Source organism: Dermochelys coriacea, chromosome 16, assembly GCF_009764565.3.
Source record: "Dermochelys coriacea isolate rDerCor1 chromosome 16, rDerCor1.pri.v4, whole genome shotgun sequence".
Taxonomy (NCBI): Eukaryota; Metazoa; Chordata; order Testudines; family Dermochelyidae; genus Dermochelys; species Dermochelys coriacea.
This window is the reverse complement of record NC_050083.1, coordinates 22,230,321-22,242,959: the sequence shown is the minus strand read 5'-3', so window position 1 is coordinate 22,242,959 and position 12,639 is coordinate 22,230,321. Positions and strand designations below refer to the sequence as shown.

The window sequence follows — 12,639 nt, the reverse complement described above, 5'->3', positions numbered from 1 at the left end:
CTATGGGCTAAAAGAATTGGGATCAAATATTCTAATGTCCACATTTTGCATTTTTTCCTATCCTTGCAAGCAGAAGAGAGGTGAGAAAGGTCTGAATGATGTTCATGAGTAGTTTCTGTTTTAGTCTTTGCTACTGAGTGAGTTATAGATACTGAACTCTGGTTCTGTTTTATGCTGTCCACACCTTGAAGGGCATATGTTTGTTTTTCTTTTCCTCGTGACTGAAGAAGCCAATTGCCCTTTAAAGGGTAATATATAAGCCATGCATTTCAGAAAATCTGCTGTAGCTCATGTGCAAGCCTAATAGAAGACTTTCCAAAGGGCACAACAGTGCATTTTACCTATTGAAGTCCAGAGCTGAGCTTGAAGAGGGAATAGCCTCTTCTATGTGAGGTGTTAGCAGATGATATATCCAAGTAATGTGTCAGGTAGAAGAAAAATGGGAGATGCATTGGAAATGCTCCTTGGTTGTGTAGCAATGCAAGGTCTGATTTACCATTGGAGATGTAATTTGTTACTCAGAAGGTCAACCCCAGTTGTCAGTGCTTTAATTTTTAAATCTCATATAGAATGGCTAAATTGGTACAGCTCTCCACATCCCCTCTCTTCCCCTGTTTCCTGCACAGTATCTAATCTGTCATTGGGGTTATTCAGTTTAAAAACAATTTGCATACATAATTTATTTCTTTATTGTAGAGTTGTACAGTATAGTCATTGCATTTCCAGTTATCAAAAATATTATTTTGTAGTCCTGGAGGTTTTCCAGGTATCACACCTTTTTAAAACTGTTTGGGTATTGTCCAAACAGCACTGGACCTCAGACCAGCTTTTCAATGCCTATCTGTTGTTTCCAGAACATGCTTTCAGTACTGGTATCTGAGCTCTAGGTACAAACTAAAAGGTTTAGATCAGCTTATGAGTGCATGACGTTCTCTTGAAGATAGTCTGCTTTTTAATAATAGCATCAATGTTGTATTTAAAAAATAATTGAAGTCTTCAGAAATACCAGTGGAGATAATGAGGAATTTGGGCTATGTCATACTAGAGTGTTTTGTGTTTGAGTTAGAAATGACAAAAGATGAATACAAATAATAAGTAGTAAATGCAAATCCATTTGATTTCTTTGCAATTCTTTTCAGTAAAATTTGCTCTCCACCCAAGACTCCTGTAAGCCAGGCAGCAGCTACCTCAGCTGGTGGTCCTAATATTGGAACAGAGATGAATTCTCTGCCTCCAAAATCCAGCCCTTTTGTAACCAGAGTACCTGTCTACCCTCCACATTCTGATAATGTTCAGTATTTTCAAGATCCTAGAACACAGTTGTCCTATGAAGTTCCACAGTACCCACAGACAGGTGAGTGACATGGTTGCTGAGCCATAGGCAATCCTTCACTTTTGCCTGTATAAACTTGAATGGGTTTCAGTGTTTGTGCTTTCTAAATTTCTTCAAATCCCAATGGCACCAAGTTCATATGGGGCTTATTTGCTGGGCCTCCTGGTTTCAGCGGAGCCCAATACGCAAGCTTTTGAACTCTGAATATTATGATTGAGTAAAGAGAAGGCCGCAGAATGCAGGAGCATTGCTACACTCTTTGCATTATTTCCATATTTAACTAGAGAGGTCTCCAAAATTCTTTAAAGGAAGTTTAGCAACATTTAAACCATGCCTACTTATTGGAGAGGGGACAGATGTGTTGAAGACTTGTGTTGTGGAGAAAAGTTGTTTGCTTTCCTTGTGTGAAACATGTGAGACTCCATCTTGTTTGCATCCTTCATGGAGCTAGCTTAGCAGTCTCCTTTTATAATATCTTACTGGAAACACCACCCTTCCTCACCCCTCCATGTGTACAGTTCTTTACTGCTCACCCACAATGAGAGCCAGTCTCTGCACCCCAATGTGTATGGGTTTGACTTCAGTCTGTCTGCATCCATGGGTGGAATTTAGTTCAGGTTGTGCATTTCCCACTATATTTACAGTCCTGAATAATTCAAGCTTTTCCCAAATCTTTTCTAGCCATCTGTGTACACAGACAGTCCCAGCGTGCCTCTCATAGACTGCACAAATGTCTGTATGCCCTTGAGGAATGGTTAGTTTGAGTATTCATCTAGGCAGAGACCTGGGAGGCAGACACTCCATGTACCAAGTGCTTCTGCATACTGTGCTTGGTATTTTAGGACGCTAACGAGCACCATGTTAGGTAAAAGAAAGAGGGTTCTATTAAGTGCAGCCAAGAAAACTGCTGTATCATTGGTTCTAACTTCAGGCAGGTCCCAGCTGTCGGAGTAGAGTATAGGAGGGGGAAATGATCTATTCGGCAATGTAAAAAAATAAACCACTTGCCAGCTGATGGCTTAAAGACCCTCAGAATTCTTTAGACCCAAAATGTTGGTATATAAACAGATGACAGACCTTTTTCTTTAAAAGTATTTATGTAACCTCCATATATAAAAAATATACACACGCATGTTAGGTTTGGAGAGGAAGGGCTAAATTGCCACCTGTTCTTGTAAAAGTGCTACCATATGGTGGAATATACCGCTCCTCTGTCACCCCTCCCAACAATGTCCGTTCCTGTGAACACCCTGTACAGTGTTAGTACTGCCCCTGCAGACCCAGTTTTCAAACATGCAATGCTCATCCACAGAGAAGTGATGGAGTTAACAGGGGACCTGTAGAAACAAGACACTTTACTCTGAAGTCAGTATCAAGTGCTACTTAAAATTTTAGAACTGTTTTAAAATTCTGATCCTATTGAGACCAAATTAAATACGCTTTTTTCCAATTTTCAAGGATACTACCCACCACCTCCAACAGTACCAGCTGGTGTGGCTCCCTGTGTTCCTCGCTTTGTGAGGTCCAGTAATGTTCCAGAATCCTCCCTCCCACCTGCTTCCGTGCCATATGCCGATCATTACAGTACATTTCCCCCTCGAGAGCGACTGAATTCTCCTTACCAACCTCCTCCTCCGCAGCAGTATGGACCAGTTCCTCCCGTCCCTTCTGGAATGTATGCTCCGGTGTATGACAGCAGGCGCATCTGGCGTCCACAGATATACCCAAGGGATGACATTATTAGGAGCAATTCTTTACCTCCAATGGATGTGATGCACTCATCTGTCTGTCAGACATCATTGCGTGAAAGATATAATTCGTTGGATGGATATTACTCCATGGCTTGCCAACCTCCAAATGAACAGAGGACTGTGCCTTTACCAAGGGTAGGTGAGAGTGGAAAAGAAAAGAATATGATTTACTTTAAAAGTCATGTCAGAAATCATACTACCTAATTAGTCCAGAGCTCTTTTCCTTCCTTGGGTTACACTTGTCAAGCAGCAACCCCTAAACAAATTATTTTTCAAACCATAATAGGCAGATCTTTGTCCTTTTGGGTAGGGCTATCTTAGACCCCTTTGCTCCTCTGCTTACAAACACACATCAGCTGAATCAATTACACACATCCTAGACGTTGCCTACTCCCATTTCTTTGATTCACATTATGACATGACTCTATGCATTGAGGAAGACACTTTGGATCCAAGATGCATCTCCCTCTGCTTAGGTCCTATATTGACACCTAAAAATGGGACTCCAGTCCAAAGGATCCTGACCCAGGGATGTTAAATGCATGGTCTGCGGGCCAGATCCGGCTTGCTAAATGTATTTTTATAGCCCAGAGGATATAGTCAGATTGTTCAGAATCTCAGCTGTCTTTTTTTTTTAAGTACATTTCTAGTCCTTGTGGTTGCAGAGAAAACCTTTAAAATGTAAACTTAATGTACTCAATACAGTAATGTTTGCTTGCATGTGCAGATGGCTTCTGACAATAACTCGGGGGTTTGAACTCTCCTGCCCCTATTAATCTCATTGGAGTGTCAGCTCCAGTGATGACACTTCAGTTGCAACCTTAACTGTTTTATTGCAGAGCATTTAGCATATGGACTGGGAAATAACAGGAAGTTAAACCCAAGGGGAGATGGGAATTAGGAGTTGCTGCAGAGAAGGAAATCCAGAGGAAAGAACAAAGGAAATGCAGAGACAGGAGGATGGAAAAGGAAGAAAAACAAAGGGAAGAATTAGTGGTGGTGATGCAAGGGAGCAGATTTTCACACCGAGTGATGCTGGTGTGGTGGTGATGTACTGAATAAAAAAATACCTAAAAGTTGAGTTACTGTGTAATGGCCAGATTATCTCCTGGATCGCACTCTGAGTCTCTCAGTGACATCAGTGGGAGATCACAGTGGGGGTGAGGGGCAGATGGCTCCTAAATTTATAGCAGGGCCTACGAACCGTAATTAAACATGGACTGAATGAGATGCCATGCTGTACACATTCCTTACCTTGTCTCCATTGTTTTCTCTTCTGTATACAAATATATGCCTTCCGACTGGTATTTGGTAAGGTAGCTGCGACTCTTCCTTGCTTATTCTTCCATGTGTTGGCAGCTGTGAGACACCTATAAATTACCTGCATGATCCTGCTGTGAATATTCATACATTGATGCCCTCTTCCCGTTATTTACTCTAGGAGCCTTGTGGTCACTTGAAGACCAGTTATGATGATCAGTTAAGACGGAAGCCAGAGCAATGGGCACAATACCACTCTCAAAAAACACCTCTTGTGTCCTCAACCCTTCCTATGGCAACACAGTCTCCAACACCACTTTCTCCTCTCTTCAGTGTTGACTTCAGCACAGAGGTGAGAAACCAAAGAATTTCATGGTACTTTTGCTTCCTTTTTCTGCACTTTCAGGAGAGCTTTTCTGTCTCACTCTTCTGTGATTCTATTAGATCAAGTTCATTCCCCTGCAAGTACAAGATATAATCTCCCTAATAAAGAATATATTGGATATTAAGCTGATGTTGCACTTGATCACTGACAGAAGGCCAAAATTAAGTGAAGAATTGGTTTAACTTAAAGGCAGCTTAACTTTATAGCATAGTGTTAATTTATTAAGACTCTTATACCACAGTATGGAAACTGGTATAGAGTTTCACACAGATCTCCTATGCAGTTAGAGTAATAAATCATATCAACAGCATATCACAGATACCAATTGTAATTAACTGTGATTGGAGCCTCTTATGAACCGCTGTGGAAAGCACAGTGGATTCATTTTTTCCATTAGGAAGAACCCTTCCATTTTATTTTCTTGTTCTTAATAGCGCTATCACGTGATGAGAAAGTTCATATGTGCCTGTAATCCCAAAGAATGTGCATACTGAAATGAAAAATGACAAGGCCCTTGTAAAACATTTAGCTGTATGGTATGACAGTAGCAAAATGGAAGTGAGACTTAGGAAGCAAGATATAAAAACTGGCAGTGTGTCTTGGAGGAGAAACAGTCTTGCATTCTCTTTTTCTATACACCTAAGAATGAAAATATTCAAAATAGATTTTAGCTAAAAAGCCCCTTTGTTGGTGTTTATTTTAAGTTATCGCAAATAGTTATTTTAAGGGTTATGTATTGTCACAGATCTGCCATCAAGTCTTGGTTATGGCCTTACTCAGGGTGGGGATTTCTGAGTTTTGTTCTACCAAGGTTTGCTTGATATAACTTTAGTACAGGAAAAAGGCATTTCTTTCTTTTTGTTTTCACGACCCTAGTGATTTGCCCCAAATACAGCCATTAAAGTGTACTGGTGCCAACCCAAAGTGTCAGGAGGCAAAGCAACTATTTGTACAGGTGAAGCTTACTTCTGCATGGAAGCAGTAAGCTTCTCGGGTTCAAAATGTGGCTTACAGTGGTTTGTGCTAAGGGTTGATGCAGATTTACCAGTGGTTGGCTGCTGATGGCAGAAATTGAGGCAAATCCCCAGCATGGACACGGCCTTAGACTACCTGCTTCATGTCTTGAAGCAGATTGATTTAATAGCTCACAGTAAGCAGTTTTTCCTGTATAAACACTTAAATACTAAATTCCCTTTGTTTTTTGTACCTTTTTTTTTTTTCTTCCTTTTCAATAGTTCTCGGAGAGTGTTAGTGACTTGAGTGGTACTAAATTTGAGGAAGACCATCTTTCACACTACTCACCCTGGTCCTGTGGTACTATTGGTTCCTGCATAAATGCCATCGACTCAGAGCCCAAGGATGTAATTGCCAATTCAAATGCTGTGTTAATGGTATGGCTGTTCTGTGCTCTGCCTGCTCACTCATGGGATGGAAAGTGCTGCAAGTGTTTCCATTTGATTGCCAAACTTAATTTGATTGCCAGGCCTCTTGTAAATAAACTTCTATTGATTATAATAAACTAAAATTCTAAGTCTTGAGGTTAAACTGGTTCAGCTCATTTTAAACTGTTTGGAACAAACTTTTGCCGAGCTATGTAAACAAACTATCCTCTTATCAATGAAAAAAATGCAGAGGTGTTTATAACATTCTTAGATTTAAGACAAACTACTTAATACCAAATCAGTGTAAATTTACTGTTGGCCATAACATCTTCAGTAAATAATTTATAATTCAGGACTCCTATTCCTCAGACCTTTTTGTTGCATTGAAGGGATGAATGGATGGACTACTATGAGGCTGTATAATAAGGATTTCCACTTTTGGTCCGGTTGCTTGCAAAACTGTGCACCTTCAGCTGTTTCTTCCTCCACTCATGGATAGCGCTTCCCATTTAAGAGATGTCTACAATAGTGTAATAGTGACAGGACAATCCTGTGTGGTGGATTTGACAGCCTAGCATGGGCCAATGTGTCAGTTAGGCAGACATCTCCATTGGATTAATAGGATTCCAGCTAATTTAAGTGAGGTTCTCAGAACTGCTTGGCCTTGAGCAAATTATTTTTTTCTCTTTGGGGATCTGACCAGATTTTCTATTCCATCTTTGTCATTATTTCAGATAATTTTTATTTTGAAGTGAGTGCCTTCATCAACGTTGGCTCTACAGAGACGATATGAAAAAGCTAAAACTTGCACTACACACCATAGAACAGAGTATTCTTCATGAACTTTAATCATGGCTGCAGGGCACCCACAGGTCACTTATATAAAATTAAAATTTTATTTCGTTTGTGTAACTTCCCTTAAACATAGCTCTCGCTCTGCTAAAAGGCTTTTGGAATGTACGTATCCTACAGTAAAAATAACAACAAAAAAACCCAACCATGAAACCTTGAAATATATGGAAATATAATTGAACGAAAATACAGCATATTTTACTTGTTTTATTTGATTGAATTTGGGTACACAAAATTAATTGAGGTTTGAATAAACTGGAGACTAAAACCTATTTAATGCACATCCAGGGAGATGACCTCATTTTGGATAAGTAAGGTCTCATATGCATACTGGGGATTACCGTCCTACTCTGGTATGATCAAGTAGCTGCCACTCGTACATCCTGCATAAAAGGGTAATCATGTCTGTTCTCTGCTACCTGTACCCCACCTTCCTCCAGTATTAGCAAGGATGTTGAGGGTGATGCTGTGGAAATGTGTTTTACAGCAGCTGGGCTTTTTTTCTGAGAGGAAATGGTAAAAGCTTTAAAAAAACAGTGTGTTCTGTTCCACTGTTAATCACTGTCTGGTGCCAGCTGGCCACTAAATCCCAATAGGTAAGAGTCATTATGTCCCTTCCCAGCTTGCTGGTTGGTCAGGTTGGCGCTAATCACCTTGTGTAATAGTGGTTATTTAATGACTCCTGGCCTTTTGAATGACCCAACCAAACGTGTTGAATTGCAAATCAGCCTCTTGTACCTTCTTGTCTCTCCTAAACGTATAGGATTTGGACAGTGGAGATGTTAAGAGGAGAGTTCATCTATTTGAAACTCAAAGAAGGGCAAAGGAAGAAGATCCTATAATTCCCTTTAGTGACGGACCGATCATCTCCAAGTGGGGTGCAATCTCCAGATCATCCCGCACAGGTTATCACACGACAGATCCTATTCAGGCCACTGCTTCCCAAGGAAGTGCTACTAAGCCCATCAGTGTATCAGGTACAGTAAATGCTTCCTATTGCCAGCACCGCATAACACCACCCAGGCATTTAGATTACTGCAGTGGACAGTTAATAACTCTGTGTATATCCATATTCTCTTACTGAAACTGGGAAGACATTGAATTGTACCTTAATTCGTTATAGATTATGTCCCTTACGTCAATGCTGTTGATTCAAGATGGAGTTCCTGTGGCTCAGATTCTACTTCATCAGCACGCTATATAGAACGGTATGAACTTTCCCTAGTGGCATTTGTTCAGGCTGTTGTTCTATAATTTACAGCTACTTCTAAAAATCCCAGGTAGAAGGGGAAAAAAAATCTAGAATGTGAATTACCTAGTAATTTTAAACGTGGCAAGTGCTTTGGCTTTATGCAACATCAAGCATTGGAATTACCAATTCCAATAATTAAACTAGGGTAAATCTGATGTAGCTATTGTTAGCATCAGTGTGCTGAAGTGGACCGGTCACAGAACTGGGAACCAGCGACTGTTGAGCTGTAATCCCAATCCAAATATTGATTGCCATGTGCGGCCTTCAGCAAGTCACTTAACTTCTCTGCCTCAGTTTCCCTCAGGGTGGATTTGATTTAAATAATCTTTTAAATCATTTAAATCACTAGTCAGGAAGACTTGATTTAATCATGGATTTCTATATAAAAGTGCATTCTTGTTGGTTGTTATAACCTTATACATATTCTTCACAACTCGGAGATAGATGAAGGTTTCGTTTTTAGAAGATACACACTATACATTTTTAAAGTGATTTATTTTGAAAACTTTTCAGGTTAGTTTTACAGCTATATCAGAAAATGAATGATAGATTGGTTATTTCATTTACCAAAGGTAATTGAAGCAGATAGTTCACTCCCAATGACTTCATAAATATCTCCAATTCAACAGGTTAATCATTAATATTTGTAGGATTTTCTTGCCATGCTGTATTAGGAGGAGAACATCACCAGACAGACATTTAAATTGTTTTATTTAACTAAAACAACAACGTTACATATTCTGGGTTTTTTTCTTCAACAGGAAACACATAATATTTTAACAAAACAAGCATATGAATTTTTGAATTTAGTTAAACATTCAAGTTTTTTTAAATCAGGTTTGTTTTTGTTAAAATTGTTTTTAACTAAAATAGTTTTTTTAAAAAACACAAAAATTAAATATACTCTGTCAGCCAGGTCAACATGAGAAACTTAAAATATTGGCTTCTGTGGCTAATTCAGTCGTCTTCACCTTCATTTTCCTGTTCATTCGTAATCTGGAAAAGAAAAACAACCTTTCCTGCTTTTTCAGGTCCCAAACGATTTCTCAGTTTGGAATGAATTAGTCCAAAGGAAGAAAATATTCTTGTGTCCCTAATCCATGAACTTTTCTTGAACATTACATGAACGTATTGTCTTATACTATAGAATTAGAATTTATAATCCCTATTCCATGATGAGATACATTGTAGCTCAAAAGGTATCTTAATTAAAACTATCTTTATATAGATTTTTTCCTCAAAAAGCATTTTATCAAAAAATCCGATTTAAATAAAAAAAAATCTGATTTTTTTTTAAATCATTTATTTTTACCCACCCTGGTTTCCCTATATGTAAAATGAAGGTACTTGCCTACCTCACAAGGGTGTTGTGAGGACTGACTAAGTAATGTTTGTAAAGTGATAAGTATTATTTCATGCACACCACTTTTATACAGATGCCTAAGTTGTTTAGAGCTAAATTGCAAAGCTTGAGGGATCACTGAGAAAACGATTCATTCTTTTATCACTGTGTGTGACAATAACAGCTGCTTTTTTCTTTATAGGGAAAGATTCATAGTTACTGATTTATCTGCTCACAGAAAGCATTCTAGTACTGGAGATCTACTAAGCATTGAACTACAACAAGTAAGATGATGTGCCATTATTACAACTTTATATAATACAGTGTTTTTCATACAAACTATCTCAAAATGCTTTGCAGAATTTAATTGTACAATTACCAAAGTGACTAATAGGAATGAGAAAGCTAGAGCGTGTTCCTATTAACACTTTACACCAGGTATGGTGCTTATTAACCTGAGCAGTCCCATTTATTTTAATAGGATTGCTCATGGCAGAAAGTGCCTTGTCTGTTAAGTATTGGTATTTGCAGGATCCAGCCCTGGGATTGGGGAAGAAATTTTTTCCTTGATATGTATTCTCAGAATACACTGCATACAAATATATAATTTCCCGTTTAGAGAGAGCTGTTCTTTGTGTGGGGAGGTTTGTTTTGCAGTCTAACAATACAAAGTTTTTAAATGTAGTTGAGTAACTATTATGTTTTTTCCCCCCCCCCACACAGGCCAAAAGTAATTCATTGTTACTTCAGAGAGAGGCTAATGCACTAGCCATGCAACAGAAGTGGAATTCCCTAGATGAAGGCAGTCGCCTTACCTTAAATCTTTTAAGCAAGGAAATTGATTTGAGGAATGGTGAGGTAAAGAAAAGGATGATTGGGATGTATCAGATCACTGAGGTTTTTGGGGTATATATTTGGATGTGTGACATTTAAAAATACTTATAACCTGCTCTTTTGGGTTAGTTACTGCTGCTGCACGTGGTTGTGTCTGAGAGCAAGCAGATGCATTTGCTGTACTGCTTCTCAGTCCGGAGGTGGCTTGATCATGGAGGGACTCCACAGAAATGAGTTGTGTTTTATTACACCCTTATGGATTGCCGGGCAGGGGTAGATACACTTAACTGGAAGTATACTTAAACATGGAAGATGGAAAGAGTCCATATTCATCAGTTCTCCCACCCAGCTATTTACATTATGTCAAGAAAGCGATCTCTGTACTCTGTTCCAGTTGTAGGTGATACAAAGCTAAAACCTCTGCTAGTCTGCTCTGAAAAAAGATTGCTTTCCAGTACGAACTTACTTTACACTACTCTGCAAGTAAGCAGGAAGTATCTAATCTTTTCTGTACCCATAACACCATTGGTATCCAATTAGCTGCCCATTTCTTATTCCCCCCTCTTATCCCAGGAATGTGGATTATGATGTTGTTTTCTATTTTGACTTGAATCCTTGAGGATTGTATACAGAAAGTGAAGTCTCCTGTATTTGCAGACTGACTATATTGAAGACTGTGCAGACACAAAGCGAGATCGGGACATTGAATTAGAACTTTCAGCCCTTGATACTGATGAACCTGATGGGCAGGGTGAACAAATAGAGGTATGTACAAGAACTGCATGTTTGAAGAGGTCATAGAATTCTTTGATTAGTTGTTCAACTGTTTCTAGAAACTTTCTTGTAAAATCAATCATTTATTCATGTTTATAATGGGAAAACCTTTTTAAAATAAAAAGGTAGGTTTTATATTGATCTCTAAATCTTCTTTGGCACCATTTTAGTATAGAACTTGGGCTGCTTTTGTGCTAGTCCGAGTCATCTCAGGTTGTCAACGTTGCTCTAATTGCAAAAGTTTTTTAAACTTTTTTAATTTTTGTTAAATACAAGATAGCATTAGTAATTTTCCCCAATATTCAAAATGGAAACAAAGTATTTTAATAAATGTAAAGTCTATTACAGTATGGTTACTTAAACAAAACTTTTAAATCCCCTCATTTCTAATGCTAAATTCATTAAAAAATTGTCCTTGCTCTTTATATTCCTATTGTTGCCAGTGCCTCTGTCTTTTATATTTTGCTTCTATTAATAGTCTGCGTTCAGTTCCTTAAACATTATCTTTCACCTTCGTTGTGCAATCATAAAGTGTTCTGATCTTTTCATATCACACAAAAGGATCATCACAGCCCTTCTCTAAAGCAGTCATGCATTCAAAAAGAATAGATATCTCTGTCATTAAGGCATTGCATAATGCATACTGGTTCTCCTGGTTTCCATACCTCTTTTGTTGCGCCACTTGTTAACTATAAAATGGGTTAAAAACTGGTTGAAGGACTGTATTCAAAGAGTAGTTATCAATGGTTTGCTGTCAAACAGGAGGTGGATGTATCTAATATAGTCTCGCAGAGTCCATCCTGGGTCTGGTACTATTCAGCATTTTCATTGATGACTTAGATAAGGGAATGGAGAAACTTCCAAAAGGAGAAGAAATTCTAGGAGTAGCCTTTGACCCCAGAACCATTATATAAAATAAATGGAAATCGGAAGACTTACCAAAGCAAGTAGCCACAATATTGATGGACAATTCTTTCTTCTTCCCATAGGAGATTCTGGACATACAGCTAGGTATCAGTTCTCGGGATGATCAGCTGCTCAATGGAACAGCTATAGAGAATGGCCATCCACTCAAGAAACACCAGAAGGAACCTTTGGAGCAGAAGAGACAAAGTTTAGGTGAAGACCTTGTGATTCTGTGAGTGTTAGACAAAACAGCAGCATCAGAGTGGTTAAAACATGACTATTTAAAGAGGAACTGTTTAGCTTCTCATACTTGGATGAGATATCTGCACTGTGTGTGCATGGTGAAGTGGGAAGAGACTGTTGAGAACTAGGAAGGATTGGCTTGTGATATAAAACCCATCAAATGTACCATTGCTGAACCAGTTTTTATGCATTTGTGTTACCTATTTTTCAGTATATATTAGGTAACAATTGATATAAACCTAAGTTTTATGTATTCCCACACTGCACAGCAAATATAAAAATATTTTTATAATTACCATAATTCAGGGAAACTAGTCTCAGCAAG

At 38.5% G+C, this 12,639-nt stretch overlaps 1 protein-coding gene and 1 long non-coding RNA gene across 12 annotated transcripts in view; one reads left to right on the top strand and one right to left on the bottom strand.

Moving 5' to 3' along the window:
* RC3H2 (ring finger and CCCH-type domains 2) overlaps positions 1-12,639 on the top strand; it is a 36,996-nt gene that overhangs the window by 22,683 nt on the left and 1,674 nt on the right. For 8 of the 11 annotated variants that reach the window (XR_005289182.2, XM_043499078.1, XM_038374557.2 and 5 more), the window contains 10 exons: positions 1,140-1,354; positions 2,792-3,219; positions 4,526-4,696; positions 5,965-6,120; positions 7,727-7,940; positions 8,087-8,171; positions 9,760-9,841; positions 10,281-10,415; positions 11,049-11,156; positions 12,155-12,303. Coding sequence is in view for 10 of the 11 variants with exons in the window: in XM_043499078.1 (XP_043355013.1) it covers positions 1,140-1,354; positions 2,792-3,219; positions 4,526-4,696; positions 5,965-6,120; positions 7,727-7,940; positions 8,087-8,171; positions 9,760-9,841; positions 10,281-10,415; positions 11,049-11,156; positions 12,155-12,303 (1,743 nt within the window). In the remaining variant the exon portion in view is untranslated. The remainder of the gene's footprint in view (positions 1-1,139; positions 1,355-2,791; positions 3,220-4,525; positions 4,697-5,964; positions 6,121-7,726; positions 7,941-8,086; positions 8,172-9,759; positions 9,842-10,280; positions 10,416-11,048; positions 11,157-12,154; positions 12,304-12,639) is intronic. The other 3 variants (XM_043499079.1, XM_038374558.2, XM_043499076.1) reach the window with 2 other exon arrangements.
* On the bottom strand, positions 833-12,225 carry LOC122456935. The gene is made up of 2 exons (XR_006276113.1): positions 12,105-12,225; positions 833-4,443 (listed from the first exon to the last, which is right to left on the bottom strand). It is a non-coding gene; the product is annotated as an uncharacterized LOC122456935 (long non-coding RNA).